The sequence below is a fragment of the Malaya genurostris genome, chromosome 3 (genome assembly GCF_030247185.1).
Source record: "Malaya genurostris strain Urasoe2022 chromosome 3, Malgen_1.1, whole genome shotgun sequence".
NCBI classification, from domain to species: Eukaryota; Metazoa; Arthropoda; class Insecta; order Diptera; family Culicidae; genus Malaya; species Malaya genurostris.
The window spans coordinates 299172216-299189633 of record NC_080572.1 but is presented as its reverse complement, the minus strand read 5'-3'; the positions used below and the strand labels follow the sequence as shown (position 1 = coordinate 299189633).

The window sequence follows — 17418 nt, the reverse complement described above, 5'->3', positions numbered from 1 at the left end:
GGTACAACATCAATGATGAGTATTCAATTATCAATTCGTTATTTATACGCGTGAATGTTTATCAACATTACATGTGATAAGAGTGAAATATGAAGCATTCATACTACTTGTATCATCTCTGGCACATTACAAAAATTACAATTCGTATGTTTCCATGTGCAATAGTAAATAGTGTCCTGTTAATGGAAGAGTGCTTATGTTGTATTGCACTTTGAGTTCCTGAAAGCTGATGAGTATCTCGCTTAATCAGTGATTTCATTTTGCTCGTTTAAACGTTTAGCAAAATCAAGCAACTGCATACAGAACCTTTTGTTATAAGTGATCTACTTAGTTCAATTTTAATGTAAATGATCGGTGGAAAACAAATTAAGATGATAGATGAATGGAATAACGAAACGTTCTCCAATCCGTAGGACTGCTCTACCAATTGAGTCGCCCTAGAGATGAGGGGAGACCTATTTTCAAATGCGGTAAACATGCCAACAAATTTCTTTGTTGGGCAAATAATATCGATGAATGAAACGTGTTGTTATTTTTTTTTCAGTGATGTAATTATTTTGTGTTATAAAAGGGATCTAGGGAATCAGAGTGCCCTTGCTAGGCTTAGTAGCACTGGAGTAAATTATGTGTTGTGGGAAATAGACGTTGTTTGACTCAGTAAGGTCGGTGGACCAGGCCGTACCCCCGAAATCGGACACTTTCATCGGTTGGTTTGATACATACTATTTATACATTCTTTGGACCACTACTGCTGCTACTTCAGGAACCGAAATCTGAGAACCGGTATAGCAAAAACCACTATTGAAAAAGTTTTATAATTCCGAAACCGGAAGTCGGGTTCATATCAATTTTCATAGTAACCTATGGGATGATAAAATCTTTCACTTGAATCTAAGTTTGTGAAAACCGGTCGAATAGTCTTCGAAAAATTCCATTTCCTAAGATTTAATCATTATCTTCGGATCGGTAACAGAAATGAGTTTTTTGGTCATCAACTAACAAGATCTGCTAATTAGAAGATTCAACCAATCAGTTTTAAATAACTTGCTTCTTTTTGCAATCGATTTTTTTGTGCATCATTCTGTATCTTCAGACCCGGAAGTCGGATCCGAAAAAAATTCAGATTTTTTCTATCCGATCTTAAGCCCTTACACTTGATATTGGGTTTGTGAACATAGGTTCCGCCATCTCCGAGGAAAGTGAGTGCACATATTGTCACTTTTGAACACTAATAATCCTGTAATTCCGGAATCGGTTGTCGGAGCCAGATAAAATTCTGGAACGTCATACCTGACCACAAGGCCTTTCAACTAAATTTAAGTTTTTGAAGTTTGGTTTATCTCGACGAACTTATTCAAATTGTATGTGGAATTCAGGCTTCCGGGCCTCGACTCAAAAGTCGGTTTTCACAGTGATTACATACGCTTACTACATGAGAAAGGCAAAAAGGGTTTCGTTTAAAAAAACCTGTTTTAATCCACCTAGTGGTGTAATGATGCCTTTCTCATATCAATCATACCATCATATATAATACTGTGGTATTCTTCAAAATAATTTTCTTCGATTCTTATAAAGAATAACCGAAATCGGTTTGTTTGACCGTCTACTGATAAAAACTATTAATTGGAGAAGATTTGAGGTCGATTTAGAAAACTTTTTACGGTTTTTCGCCCTTTCCAGTGATGGTATACAATTTTTAACACACTTTACCTTATATTTCCGGATCAGGAAGTCGGATCCAGATGAAATTCAGGAATTACGTATGGGACCACAGGACCTTTCATTTGAACCTAAGTTTATGAAAATCGGTCGCGCCATCTATGAGAAAAACTAGAAAACATATTTTCTTTTTTTTTGCATATTTTACCCCATAACTCCGGAACCGGAAGTTGGATCCAAGCAATATTCAGGAATTTTGTATGGGACCACAAGACCTTTAATTTGAATCTCAGTTTGTGAAAATCGGTCAGCCATCTCCGAGAAAAGTTAGTGCGAAAAAACGTTACAAACACACATACACACACAGACATTTTGCGTACTCGACGAACTGAGTCGAATGGTATATGACACTCGGCCCTCCGGGCCTCGGTTCAAAGGTCGGTTTTCACAATGATTGCATAACCTTTCTATATGAGAAAGGCAAAACTTTTTTGGGAGGCAAAAGTTGAATAAATATTACGGGACTAGTGCTACTGCAGACTACACCGTGAAGTAGTGGTTTCGAGCGAAGCCCGCAGCGGCAGACCTTCCATTGCGGTTATCAAAACCAATGTCAAAATTAAGGAAATGGTACTGGATGACCAGAAAGTGCCATTAAGGGGCGGGTAGGGTCTAACACTTTTGAAAAATTATTTATTATTTTCTTCACATTTCCTTATAGTAAAACATTTAAAGAATATTCTGTGAAATTTTCAAGCCTATTGGAACGAAACTCTGGAAGTTATGGACCTTTATCTATGGATATCTCATTCTTAGAAGAAGCAAGAGCTCGGCGCACAGGCCCAAGATTTCTACTTCGATTGACTTCAAAACTTGACAAAACATTCTTGAAATGTTCATTATAATAAATTATAAAATAAGGAATATGATTTTTTGAAAATGTTAGACCCTACGGGCTCCCTGGAGTAATAATTTTTTTCAATTGATTTTATAGACAAAAAACTTTGAACGCGTTTTTCTCGAAAGCAGATTTTGAAAGTCCGTGTCCATCGTCACTCAAAAACTACTGCACCAATTTTTTTCAAATTTTGCACACACTTTATACATAGAAAAAACAAGAGCTCAACGTTTTCTTTTTCGTTGTTTTTTACTTTGGAGAGATTTAACAGCTACAAAATGGCGGATTTTTTCGGGAAAAATCGTAGTTTTCACTTTGAACAACCACCAAAAATTAAAAAAAATGGAAGAAATCAAACAGAAACGTTGGGGACTAGAAAAAATTTCTAATTTCAACTATGCTGCGTTCATTTGTTCACTTCTGATTAGTCTGCGATGAGATACAGTGGACACCGCTAATCATGATTTGAGCATCCTAAAAATACCTACTTATTTCTCAATATTTTTCCACGAAAAAATCACAAAATATTGTTCGAATGATGCTTTCTATCATGCTAGACATTTGCATTTAATTTGCTAAACGATAATTCTGGGAAAAAAATCGTAAAAATGATGAGACCGCGGCAATTTCAAAAGTCTGTAATTTTTTACGAACGTCTACGAAAAACGTGATTTTCAAAAATCTACAAAAAAGTCCGCAACTGAAACATGTCTGCAGCTTATTTCAGAAATCGGCTGATTTTCAAACAAATCAGCAGGTTTAACATCGCTGATCCGGTAATTGACTCGATGAAATTAAATAGGATCGTGTGGGATTCTGAGACACTTCATTTCTATATGCATTTGTTAAAATCGGCTCGACTATCAACACAGCTCGACAAATAATCAACAAATTTTGCAAACTAGAAGAGCTTACTGAATAGTTTCGAAATATTTGACCCTTTTTACATGGTCACTTTTAAGAACACATCCTTGGAATTGAAGGTTTTAATACTTTCACTCAGTTTTTCCAAAACCAGAAGTCGAACCCGAACTATGGGACTATATGATAAAAGAAATGTAAAACATCGACCCTTTGACATATAGAACGTTTGCTTCAATCTTTTGTTGTCAAATCCAAACTATGTGAGTATTTACTTAAATTGCTATTTATTTCCCCTTACTCTTTAGATAAAAAAAAACAAACGGCCCTGTCAGTGGTGATTTGGTTATCGCAAGTTTTCTTATCTTTAGCAAGGCTCGATTCATTCTTTCCTCGAGTTCATCAGATCTAGGGTGTAATAGAGTAGTCTGGATTATAGTATGTTCACATTAGTGCTGATATCAAGTGATATGATGCTTTTCAGAAGAGGCGAATGACCTTCGGGTTAAAATCTCTATAATTAAAACAAAAAAAAAATACAATACAATTTGAGTCAAAGCATATCACTATTCCTGCATGATATCCGAGATATCATGAACGATATCATGTCGATTTGGCAAATGTCGCGGCTATCACTATTGGATGATCATTTGTGAATGTCATTTTGAGAGTAACATTAAACAATCACTATAATGTTTAATTTTTCATCAAATAATGCTATTTGCCTTAGGAACCTGGCTAATTTGATGAACTTCGAATGGCTTTCCGTCGGAACAACCAGTAATCAGAATGAGCGATGTCAGAAGAATACGGCGGGTGCGGCAAAATGTCCAAATGGCAAATGGCAAATATTATTTTACGACATCATGTCTTTGATTGAATTCTAGTCGCTCTTCTCGTAATTCACGGCTCAATCGCATCAATTGCCGCCTATGGCGATCGCCCGTTATAGTATCGCTTGTTTGTAGCAGCAACCCCATTTAGGTCCCACCAGATGCACAACATGACCTTCGAACCATAAATATTCGGCATTGGTGTTGATGTGCAGGTCGATGGCAACAATTGACCGGACATAGCGTAGTATTTTATCTTCTTGAGGTTATCAAAGAATATCCACATTTCATCCCCAGTAACAATTCGATGTAAAAACCCTTTGGATCAACTGCTCGCAAGAGAAAAACGGCAAGTGAAACACCCAACTGACTTGTTTTTGAATTATTCCCATGAATTTCAATCGTACAGAAACTGCCACACTAAGATTCGATTCCTTTGTTCGGTAATTTTTTTGACGAAAACTTTCGGTAATCAATAGAAATTACCGATATTTCGGTACATGAACTTCATTTTACAACAAATATGCAATTTTTTACCGGACGATCAGTTTTTCGCAAGTTTTCATTACAGAATTTTGTAAATAGATATACAATTCATACGGTAAATCTGAATAGTCGCCGAGTACGGTAAAAATCATACCGTCCGTATGGTAAAATTATCTTCCAATTACCGAACTTCTGTGAAAACTGATTGTGAAACTAACTGTCAAACAGTTATTATAATTTTCAGTGTCTTTTTATTAACCAAACGTAAAAAATCTTGAAGAATTCATCGAATGGATTGAGATACAGGTGCTAAAATTTTTAAAACATTTGAACCACTAAAAGCATTTTGTTCACTTATAGGCAGAAAAAAATTGATCCAATTGTCCACTTGCTGCCTACACAAATCGTTCGAGGGTAATTTCTGGTGGACTCGACGGATTGTGCAGTGTTTTGGAAGGCGCTCATAATACCGGTCAGCCGGAACATTTGACCCTTTTCTCGTGGAATAAAACCATTGCCACAACAGGTTGGAATTTTCGTCATTCGTTTTTGTGAATTTGTGTTGTTTTTTTTTTAATCCGAAAATCCAGAATTTTAACCAAAGGAAAACAAAGAAACAAAAAATTACCGAACAATCAGTTAGATTGATTTGGTTTACAGTTTACGGTAGTTGTTTGACAGTTCAGCAATTACCGAACGATCGTTAATCAATTTAATTACCGAACTGATTACCGAACGTTCAGCTGTTGAAAATTCGGTAAAAAATTACCGAATTCTGCGAAATTTTCTAACTGTGTGCTTGTTGAGTCACTTCCTATGATTCTGTAAGCTTCTCTTGCATTTGACTCGGATTCCCGAGAAATGACAATATGTTCCAATCGGTATCTTCCCTCGGATAAAATGTTGGCCGCGGGAGCGGGTCATATCGCCGAAAGCCATTTCGCCGAAAGTCGTTTCGCCGAATGCCATTTCGCCGAAAGTCGTTTCGCCGAATAGGTCATTTCGCCGAAAGTCGTTTCGCCGAATGGGTCATCTCGCCGAATGGGTCATTTCGCCGAAAGGGACATTTCGCCGAAATGGTAATTTCGAATTCATTATGATGTGGCGCAGCCACATAACCGAAGCCAAGATGGCTCGGCGGCATAAAGCCGCCGAGGCGACGCCGGGTGAGGTGGCCGCCGACCCGCCGTCGGAAGCGGCGGCCTCTTGCATACAAACCTGTAACCGCCTCGTTTGCCCGGTCTACTCAAAGCTAGGTTTCTTTGCTTTAGTTAGGTCCGAACGAGCGGTAGCGAGATCGGACAGCACACGACTCAAATCGATGTGGCGAAGCCGCATTAGATATTTTTTCACTTAGTAAACGGAAAATACCACATTTGCTTGGAAACACCTATGCAATTACGTTGATGATTTGTGGCTAATAGTCAAAAAGTTTCCTTGGGAACTCTGTTCTTAGGATCATGAATTAATCTTTATTCAAGAGTACAAGAATCAATCTTTTTTCAAGAAGTACAATTGTAGGTTAACAAAACGGGCGTTAATGTTTTATCATTCATTTGTGCTTATTTTAAATCAATTCCGATTCTAATTTCAAGACAATTGCAGGAATCGGCGAAATGGCCCTTTCAGCGAAATGACATTCGGCGAAATGACATTCGGCGAAATGACCCTTTCGGCGAAATGACTTTCGGCGAAATGACCCTTTCGGCGAAATGACTTTCGGCGAAACGGCTTTCGGCGAAATGGCTTTCGGCGAAATGACCCTGATCCGTTGGCCGCGTATGCCAAGCTGATTCCACATCGATATCGTGGGTTTCAAAGCAAAGTTAAGCAAACGTTTGGTAAACTCTTCATTTATGGCCAGTAATGAATATTAATCCTAGTTGAAGCCTACCACTATAAAGATAATAAAAGAACCACGTTTTTGAAGATTTTTTATCCATGTTACTTGATTACCAAAACAATAAATTAATAACAGCGTGTAATGAATTTGACCATAAATAAACAAAATTATTTCTCTAATATTAAATTACTTGGATAATTTTTTTTTAGCTTTGATAACAATACTACAAACAGTGTTTATTTACTTTGCTCGTTTGGTGCAACGCTAGACGGTTCGTTTGATTCTTTTTGGCTTCCTCTTCGCGCGACTCTTATTATAACAGGGACTCTTGTCTGAGTATTTTCCACAGCAGATTTTTTATATTTTTTTAAGTTTTCTGTATTGTGTATAAGTGTTAGCATACCGATTACATGTAGTGCACAGCAAAAAAATAATTGTAACAATCTCGATGTGAGTATCAATTGATGTGAATAAAATTAAACGTACTAAACATCAAATGCAATAATTTTCTGTTTCCAAGAAATATTGCAGAGAAATCACACGTTATTACATCGAAACAACGTATTAAGTACATTACATCACTCGAACTGAATACTGTATATGATGAAGATATGAAATTATGAATCTTTTCAAGTGATATTACAACTTTTACAACGACACCGAGATTGTTGTGATATTATATCGCAATCGCTGCACATCAGTAGATGTGCAGCAATTTTGATGTAATATCACAAGTGTGCTTGTGCCGTTCTAAAGGTTGTAATATTGAACGAAAAGATGCATAATTCCTATTAGAATTGTCCAAGCATTCAGTCAAGCTAATGTAACTTCAATTATTTATTTAGTCAATACGTTGCTTTGATGTAATAACGTGTGCTTTATTTGCGATATTATTGCATTTGATGTTCAGTACGTCTAAATTTTTTTCATATCGAAATTGTTACAGATTGCTTAATACCTGTCTTTGTTAATACCCACCATTTTGTATATATTTTTAGTAAAAAAGATTTTTTCTTACCTTTAGACTTACATGAACAGATATTCAAAACGGAGTTCTCCTGCTTTTTCCTGTTTCTGTACAATCAAATTAGAAAACTTGACATTTTTCGTAGCGTTTCTTCAACTAATATGTAGGATTCTTATTGTTATTGTGTAGGATTTTAAAAGTATTACGACTACAGTATAAATTTGCGCTTTTCTCGATATGAAAAACTTATGCAATCAATCCTGATCTAGTTTCGAACCTGAGCCGATGAATCTTTACCATGTCGTATCTTAATGTTGTTTCTGAATTACGGAGTTGACAATCATAAAACTCCTACCAAACAATGCGCACTTCGCTCCATATACGGTTAAGCTCTATTCATATTCTGCTCACATAGTCAAGATTTTTAGTGGTTTCAACCTTAAGCACAGTCTAACAGACATGACAGTATGAGTAAATTCTAATAAAAATTATTTTTCGTGATGCACTAGTTCCACCTATATTGTACTGCGCGAACTATTTACTATCTGTACACCCCTTGTGTTATGTAAAAGTTTTTTTACTAGTTGGTTTCCCCTCGTTTGTCAACACCGATCAGCTGCTTGCAGGGATGCCTGATTTCATCAAAATATTTGAAAATGAATCGTCACAATGATTTATTGCACTTCCGGTGAAACCCTCAACGAGTGAACACGTCGTATCGTGTTAGTGCGGTGAAAATTCGAGTATTTCGCGAGAAAGAAAGGATTTTCATCCGTACTTCGGTGACTCCACGTTGTCACATAGCGAGGGTTTCACTTGTAGTCCAGTGAAAAGAAAGTCCATTGGACTATAAACGAAAGCTAACTGGCAATATAGCTAAATCGCTGTGCCATCAATCGGCGTCATCTCAAGTGAGGTGACGCCACCAGAAGTGAAGAAGAAGAAGAAGAATGATTTATTGGATTACGTTGATAATATATTTAACTTTTTCTTGATGTTGGAGGGTAACCATTTATTCGACTCAAATTTGTTCATCTAGACTATTTTTTATTGTGTTGGTAGTTTTCACCCGAAATTAAGTGGCGGCAGACCAGAAGCAAGTAAATATTGTAACAAAACGGGTTCGATTTTTTATTGAGTTGGAGGATGAGAAGTAGGCGCAATTATGTATATAGTTTAGGCAATATCAAAGATAAACTCAAGATAGAGTAGTCTGCGATTTCTTAGGTATCATTTGAATAGGACCCCTCGATGAGCTCGGTTCACTGTCAATTTGAGTATTTTGAAGCAAAACAACAAGTGTCTGATCACTAGATGCGTCGTAACTATGACAATGATTGTTTATGTTTGGAAAAATATCAAGTTACAGTATGAACGATATTGAGAAATTTCGCTTCATATCAGTGATTCTTAGAATAAGAAAGTGAAAACTACTTAGAACCATTGTCTAGAATTTATTTAGTTTGTTATAGCCTCATCCCATAAAGCATCAGTTGTGGCAAGAAATCATTATATGCTGAATGTAAACATATGTGTGCTTCCTTTCTAACTTGTATTGTTTCCATGGCATTTTGTCGGAACTAGTCGACGCTTGTTAACGGAGGGTCAATAAAATTACATTATTACTGAACCAACTGGTTCACGATTACTGACCCAACATTTTTCAATGAAACGTATGGAACATTGTAATCTTCAGTTTATCTTTGGCAATTTGTATTAAATCTGTATCCTGCATGAAATTCGCATGGACGTATACAAATCAATACATTACAGGTAATTCTGTATGAATGGCAACTCTGTTGGTAAATGAAAAAAATAAAGACAGTCTAGATGACAGACATGATGTTTTTGATAGGGTAACGTGGCGCCATCATGACACATGTGAGTACTGTCCCAAATAATGGAATATTCGAAATGACCGTTAAAATGATTGAAGAATCAAATTTGAGTGTCCTGTCTGTTAGTCTGTGCCTTAAGGTCATTCGTGGTTTTAACCTTAAGGGCTGAGGACACTACCGTAAAGTGGTAGGTTTTTTGCTATTTTCCCGTTTCAAATTAATTCTTGGAAACGGTGCAGAATATGGCAAAAACCCACCTGACAATGTCTTCGAAATTTAGTTGAGAATATTCTGTGAAATTTTCAGAATAATCATTTTTGATCATATAATGTCAATTGTATAGGTGCGCAATGCTGCTATTTTGGCGCGCACGAATTTGACATTTCTCTCCCCTACTTCTATGTGCGGAATTCGATGCGGACTTGCTTCTTGCGATTTGTTCGTGAAATGTGAGAGCTGGATATCTTGATAATATAATGTCTTTGACTTTCTGACCCTATGGGGGCATGGTTGGGAATCTAACCTAGGTGCGTGGAAGGTATCGGTTTGCCCATCACGCTATTACCGTTCCCACCCCAAAGTAAAGATTATTATTAGACGTCTATGAAAAATAAACAGTTACTTTATTTATTCCATAAATTTTTACTAGTATAATACACTTTTACTGCTATAACCAATACATAGAAACGATTTCATTCACACATCAACATGCACCTTAAGTAAATGTGACGTGTCTGGAGCACGGCCGAGCCGAGTTAATAACTTCAAATAATTACTCACCAACCAGTAATGAAAGGATAGTTTCCTGAAAAAATAAAAACACCAAATGTTATAAGAATTGCTTGTTGTAGAAAATAAAAATGTTCATACCATAGTTGGTACTCGAAGTTTATGCGCCGGAATGTCAAAAAGAGAACATTGAAGAAATTCCTGTTGCTTTGTAATAATGCATTTATAGCACTACGAGCCATCACCTTTGGTCGATCTACCAAATCACCGTGATCCATGGCAATTGATCGAATGGTGTTCAGATTTCTGCATTATAGAATACGCGTTCAAGATCGTTGGTCAGATTGAAAAAGAACTTGCTCACCTTATAACAAAGATAATATGTCTCGGCATACTTCTAAGCGTCTGCATCACCTTATCAAAATGTTCCTTTGCCTGTTTGGTCATGTACGCTAGATCTTCATCCGTAAGCCGGGTCGACATTCTCGATCCACCTAGATCAAGTGGTCTTTGCAGCAGAATCTCTGCAAACGTTCGATAATCCGCTACGTTAAGAGCACGAGCATGTTTTTCCATTGATCGATGATCTTTGAGAACAATCGCTTCCCAAAACTGGCACAGATTGTTACGTATTTCTGGAGTAAGTATACCGTACAAACCATGATCGAGTAAAACGAGCTGAGGTCGACCGGATGCGGGATCACGACGCACGAAAATGTTACCGGGATGAGGATCCGCATGAACGAATCCACTACGGAAAATTTGCTCTGCGAATGCTCGAAAAAGACCGACATCCAATGCTGCTATATTTACTTGCATTTTTCGCAGTCCATCGAGATCGCTTATTTTACAACCATCGATAAATTCTGTTGTTAAAACACGCTGAACAAAAAGAAAAAGAAAACCTCAAGGACGTGCACGGAGCTGTTCAACTTTTGTGTTTACCTTATTGGTGTACTCCCAAAGCACTTTAGGAACGTAGACATTGGTATGTTGTTTCAAGTCTTCCGCGCATCTTTCAGAATTTTTCGCTTCATGGATAAAATCCAATTCTTCCCGCAGAGTTTTTTGCAGATCTCGAATTATCCATCCGAAATTGTAATTTTTATGAATTAAGGCCATTAAATCTTGCAGGAACAGTATAGTTCGCAAGTCACCGTCGAAGCGTTTCCTAAGATCCGCATACTGGACTTTAATAGCAACTTTTTGACCGAATTTCGTTTCACCTATAAAAACTTGTGCCAAACTGGCAGCTGCAATGGGTTCATACTCAAAAACTTGAAAAATTTCTTCCGGAGCCTTGCCAAAGTCGTCCTTGAACAATGTTCGAACTTCATCAGGCTTCCGAGTTAGACATTTGTCCTCTAGAATCTTTAATGTTTCAACATACTCCTTTGGAATGATATGATTCAGAGCAGCAACGCCTTGGCCAATTTTTATGTACAGCCCACCATTCGATAGACAACCCCGCAGCAGCTTATTAGCCGACCTTTGATGAACTTTAGCGATAACATCCGAATAGTCCGTGTCTGTTTCGGACAACCCCCATAAGCTCCAGGCATAATCAACGGAAATACTGATACCAATACCCAGAGATCTTAGAAAACGTTGTGCTCCCTGAACATTTTCAAGCTCGCACGAAACACCATCGTAAATCACCGAGCCCAGAAGTAATCCACTGCACGCTCCAAGCACAGTCCTTCCAGCTCTCCATTTTTGTTTCGCAGTAGGCGCAATACTGGTTGACAGTGTTCTGTAACGACAGAAGCTGTTTACGAGATATCTGCTTCGCAAAATACCTCGACAATTCATTTCAAAGCATAGTTTTTTTAATATGTTTCTCCTAAATTATATGTAAATCACAAACACCGGTGGAAGACCATACTAGTGACAGCTCTTTGTTTACATCCACGTTCTTGCGGGATGGCAATTTATCGAAGTGCTCGAAAAAATTTCTACATTTCGGTGAGGATGCTAACCGTTAAGTTTCGTATACACTTTGTAAAAAAATAATTTTCTATAGTGGCACCGGGGGCACGGAACTCAGAAGATAATATTTTATCTGAAACCTTTTCTACAAGACTTACGTTCCATATGGATGAAAATCTCTACTGATGATACATTTGCAGCGATGTTTCCAGCCGTCGTGAAGCTTGGTTTAAGCTCAGTGATACTGGGAATTATGTTGCTGCCTTTATTTTACACTTTGGTTGGTATGCTATTTTACTTGGGATTTTGGCAGTACCAAATCTTCAGGTAAATTGTAATTCATTTAAAAATATTATTCGATCTGTTACATATAGGCAAAACATTTTTAGCTTGCATCGCAATATAATCCCAGCGCAGCTACTTATCTTCAGATGGTTTGAGAAATTACTCCGAAATTCATCTTACCCAGAATCGCTACTGACGGAGTTGAGGTATAAAATTGATCGGTTTCTATTGTTGATTGTAGGTATAATTGATTGGACGGATGCACTGATCAATTTTTTTTGATCGCGAATTAAATGAGCAAGGCAAATACATTTGCTCAAGTTTGAATCAAGTAACAATTTCGTAGAATTCATTTTAGAGAGGGAACACAATCAGGACTGCCGAGTGCTTCTCATTCTTCGTAATAAAAAAAAATCGATAATTCAAATTTGTTTGTCGCAGCGACCGATCTACAAATTTTGCCGGATCCGTCATACCAATAATTTTGTTGAATCATAATATAACGACCCGTATTCTGAATAACGGTGTATGATTTTTTAATCGAATTTAGAATTGTTCAATATTCGACGATTATTCGTGAGAAGAAATCCCCAAGAGCATTCTTATAGGATAAAGATTTTCGCTTATCTACTGCATGAAATTTGATCGGAATCCGATATGATGTATTTCTATAAATATTCAATGTTTTATTGAGCCATTACTTCCGTTGTAGCCGGAATCTGATTTTCTGCGGAAAATCGAATTATGTTCTTTAATGTAAATAACATAGCATTATCTATGTTTGGTAATATTTTCTTTATGGCACATATTTTTTTTTTATTTTACATTTCCAAGCATATTAGTTCAATAGCCAACATAATGTTGAAATAAATAAATAAATGATAACGAGTTTCAACTGGAATGTTTATTTTATATTTAAAATTTTATTTTAACTAATTGGTTAAAATCTTGGCATTAGCTTACATGCTTTAACATCGATAATTTCGGTAATTTGTTTCCAAAAGCGACGAAGATCTCGATAATATATAGATTTCTCAAAACTAAAAATCTCGGTAAAAGCAAAAACCGAGAATTTCAGTTGTTTTAATGTTTGCCGAGCACTCGGCTATTCAAATCTTGGAAAAGTTTTGATGCGATTCGGGAAAAAAATCCAAGTGTGTAGAATTTTCAGTATACCATGTATAAAAATTACTAATCGTTTAAATACTTGTAATTTTATGTTTCGTGCACATTAAATGAAAATGTTCAATTGATTGCCACAATCTTAACTGTCGAACATATCAGAACGTTGTGTTGAGATTAAATGATGAGTACCGTTGAAAATTTACGACAGTGTGCTATTTTTATCAGTCTGTACCATAATCAAACATATGAGAACAGTAAATCCGTTCCTCCGTTAGATGACCATGTTACAATGGAAAGCATCTTTCTGCCAAGGTCAAAAGAATGAAGAATAATGACCAACTGAAAAGTTTAATATTACTGAATGAGCTTTTGTTCAGTGCCTTCTATCACTTCTCTACAAATTATCGATAGGATTTTTTCACCACAGATTCTACTCAATTTAAACTTCGGTACCAACATATCAACGGATATCAACGCAGCAACAAAAACCCAGCATGGCCCATTTAACATAGAATAAACACCAGTGCGAGCGCAAATTTCTCTCGATGACATTTCTGAGAATCAAAAGTTAGCACGCTTCTGCGAGGATCTTCTCTGAAGCAACAAACGGTCGCTTATTCTCGTTTCGTGATCCGATTCTATACAGGCAGTTGATAATTGCGATAGAATCATTTTACTATTGCCGCTTATCCTAACTATGTGCATATAACCTTTGTATAAGTTGTGTCTATGGAAATGTATGTGAGTGCTGCACACAATGGTTTTGAAATATTGCTAATATATTGATTCGATTTTCTGCGATAACTGTCAACTTGCGATTCTCTCTTGGTAAATTCCATACAGCAACGATCATTATCAGACTGTAATTTTTTTAAGGGCCGTGAAATAGTCAGAGTACGAAGTGGAGCGAAGAAATGTAGAAAAAATCTCTCACGATTTATGCATTGAGAGACACGAGTTCTTGTAGCATCTTCAACCGGATTGAAAATGTTGTATGCAATATAGATAAAGATCGAGCAGCTTCTGTCAAATTATCCTCAATCACCAACACTGACTATAACGCGCATTACTCAGTTCTGTACCTTTCATAAACACAACAATTGATACATTATCGTAGAGGGAAGCCCAAATTTTGTGCATTCTGATTGCCCACCAAATGATCAAGACTAGGTAGGTCTCGTGAATTATTTTGAAATTTAGGTAAAATTTTACAATCGAGTAAATATTTCGTAGTGAAAAATAATCCTGTTCGAAAACGTGGTTACTGAAACAAAATTTAGCGGAAAATTCCAATCTTTAGTGAAAATTACTCGCGTGTGTTTTCTTTTCACACTTTCATTTCATACGATTTTATTTTTAGTGAAAAGTAAACTTATAATTTTCCATCCGCAAAGTTTATAAGTTAAGACTGCTGATATTTAGTAGAAATCATGCTACATTCATCCCAAAACGGTAAGATATATCGTTACCTCTAGATTCTGTGTGAATTTCATATGAATGTCATACCGTTTTCCATATAGATTTCAATAGATTCACGGTTGACCGAATCAAGTATTTTTCACGTGCATTTGAGCTGTACTCCACTAGAAAATGAGGTGTTTCGCACATGCAGTTCGATTCAATAGCAAAACACGTCACATTCAAAGAAAAACACACATCTGTGCTAAGTAATAAATGAAATATATTTCGAATATTAGTGAATTTTTACTTAAAATCTTAAATCTTAAAACAAATCGCTTTGTTTTGGAATGAAAAAGCATATTAAATTGAAGTACTATCTACATTTGAATCGATCGTGCAAATTTTTATCAGAGTAGATCTTATTTACTGCCAAACGTTTTTTTACGTTAAATATTTTATTTATTATCCATTTTTTGTCAACATTTATATACAGTGGCTACAATATTTTAGTGATACAGCTTATAATTTTACATCTATGGTATTATCGCCTTGGTCTACGTTTTAATTTATATCCTTGAATTACAGCCAAACGTGATCACCAGTTCATTTTATATCGTGACTACGGATAACATCTGCCTCTGAAAATATGCATTCTGCTCGACTGTCAAGCTTCATAAACTCTTTCTGGTTTCATTTCTCTCTCTCTCTTACTCGTAAGACGACGGCTGCAAAGGATAATATTCCCCGTTCTTTTGGCTTTACCGCTATTCGTAGTGGTGCATTCCAACAGTTTGCTTTCCTGCTCACTCTTATGCCACAGGTTGGCATAAGACGCAAGCAAGCTCCTTCTACGTGACGTCGTCGTGTTTAGATAATTTTAGTGCTTAGCGAAATCACCAGCAGCGGAACCCGTATGTTGTAGATATATTTCTTTACTGTTTGCCGACGATTCTCTTTCGGGTCGAATTTAATGAAAATTATGAAACTACAGTGTGTTTCATGTTTGTGTCAATAGTCTAACGCGTAAAGTGATTTAATACCGATAGTAAAGTGACTTATTTTTCTTTCACTCCGATTTGTGCAAAAGGTAAGAAAAAAAAATCGTTTTTCCTGTAATGATTCTTTGTGTGACATAAAAAGAATGAACGCAATAATTAGTTAATTCGATATGCGAGATTTCTGCTGAAAAAATTCCCCTCCGGTTGGTTCACGATGCTCATATTTTGCTCTGGTATCTGTCATGGCGGATGGTTATTTTATGATAAAATACAGATTCAGAAATCACAGTCACACAGGAATTAGAATGAAATAAAAGTTGTCAAGTAAAGAAACGGTAAAAGCGATGCATCAACTGTCTTGTCTAGACTAGCCTGACAGATGTTCGAGTTGGTGCTTGATAAACAGTCCCGTTCTATGCTCTAGATGATGGCAAAAATAAATAAATTTCGTTTTTTCTTTCAGTGTTTTATTGAACAATTAGGCTTATGACAAAGTGATTGGCACTAACAGTGCAATTTTTTCACCAACGTCTGTGAAACAGTTTGATTTTTCGAGTGTCAAGGAAAAACAAGCGACTGGAAAAGATGATACACGGACATCCTCCACAGCCTCAGCAACCAGCCCAGCATCATATGACCCACCCACCTCTTCAAGCACCACCGCCACATTTGCCTCACCTAACGAGCGTTCCTCCTCCAAACGTTCCACCGCAGGGAACACTTCAGCAGCCACCTCGCGAACATCCTGGACCAAGGTTAGTTGCATTTGTTTTTAGCTTTGATAGGTACGTGCTGTTTTGTGCGTAATTTTTGGGTCAGCAGGAGACACTACTGGAGGTGGGGGTTATAGGGAGACTCCTAACGTTTCAGATGGGACTTATACATGCCTGTAGTGCTGAGCTGAAAACTTGATTTATTTACATACTTATTTGTTTTAGGTTTTAGTACGATACCTATTCACTTAAAAGCCAGTTTAGGGGTGGTACATAAATTACGTAGAATGATTTCATACGAACTGTAGAGGGTCCACTCGTGTCAATTGAATTTCCATAAATATGTAACACTCAGATCGTATTCGATGTTAAACATGTGTATTTGGGGATGAATGCCATCCATCTGGCATTAATTATTTGTTTGATGGATAAAATACCGATTATTCTTGGAACGCAAGATTGTTTGATTAGAATTTCATTAGAACAGTATTGTGTCGGTAGATTATAAATAATTTGATATAATGTATTCTCCAATTTACTTCAATCGCAATGAAGATAGCAAATGAACTAAAGATAGACCTGCTCTGAATCGGTCGACACGCTTTATTTGTATACACGCACGAGGCATTTCTCGTGGATTAGATTTGTAAGTCTTGTTGGAAGTCTCAAATAAAAAAATAAAATAACTTCGTCGAAGAAGTCCTCTTTTTTATAAAAAACCTTCTAGTTAAAGAATTATCGTTGCATGTTCTTTATTTATCAATGAATGAAAAGTTTGTTTCGAATTATGCACTTTTCATTCAACTATATCATACTTATACTATTTTAATTTGATGAATAGCGAATTAAGCCA

The 17418-nt window shown here is 36.5% G+C and overlaps 2 protein-coding genes across 2 annotated transcripts in view; one reads left to right on the top strand and one right to left on the bottom strand.

Annotated features, from left to right (window-relative positions):
- Positions 1–9978: 9978 nt before the first annotated feature.
- LOC131438045 (uncharacterized aarF domain-containing protein kinase 5) lies at positions 9979–12045 on the bottom strand. Its single transcript, XM_058607823.1, has 4 exons — positions 11060–12045; positions 10479–10996; positions 10256–10420; positions 9979–10190 (listed from the first exon to the last, which is right to left on the bottom strand). Exons 1-4 carry the CDS (start codon positions 11924–11926, stop codon positions 10082–10084), a joined length of 1659 nt encoding a protein of 552 aa, XP_058463806.1. The 5' UTR covers positions 11927–12045; the 3' UTR covers positions 9979–10081.
- A 3634-nt stretch (positions 12046–15679) lies between these two features.
- Positions 15680–17418, top strand: part of LOC131438858 (double-stranded RNA-binding protein Staufen homolog 2) — a 45807-nt gene continuing 44068 nt past the window's right edge. The window contains exons 1-2 of the mRNA XM_058609196.1: positions 15680–15941; positions 16316–16607. Coding sequence (XP_058465179.1) covers positions 16438–16607 — 170 coding nt within the window. The 5' untranslated portion in view covers positions 15680–15941; positions 16316–16437. The remainder of the gene's footprint in view (positions 15942–16315; positions 16608–17418) is intronic.

Coding starts and splice junctions, on each gene's coding strand:
- LOC131438045 (XM_058607823.1), bottom strand. CDS start 11,926: ATGAATTGTCGAGGTATTTTGCGAAGCAGATATCTCGTAAACAGCTTC. Junction 10,997..11,059: donor TTTGGGAGTACACCAATAAG/GTAAACACAAAA, acceptor CTTTTTGTTCAG/CGTGTTTTAACAACAGAATT. Junction 10,191..10,255: donor AACTTCGAGTACCAACTATG/GTATGAACATTT, acceptor TTATTTTTTCAG/GAAACTATCCTTTCATTACT.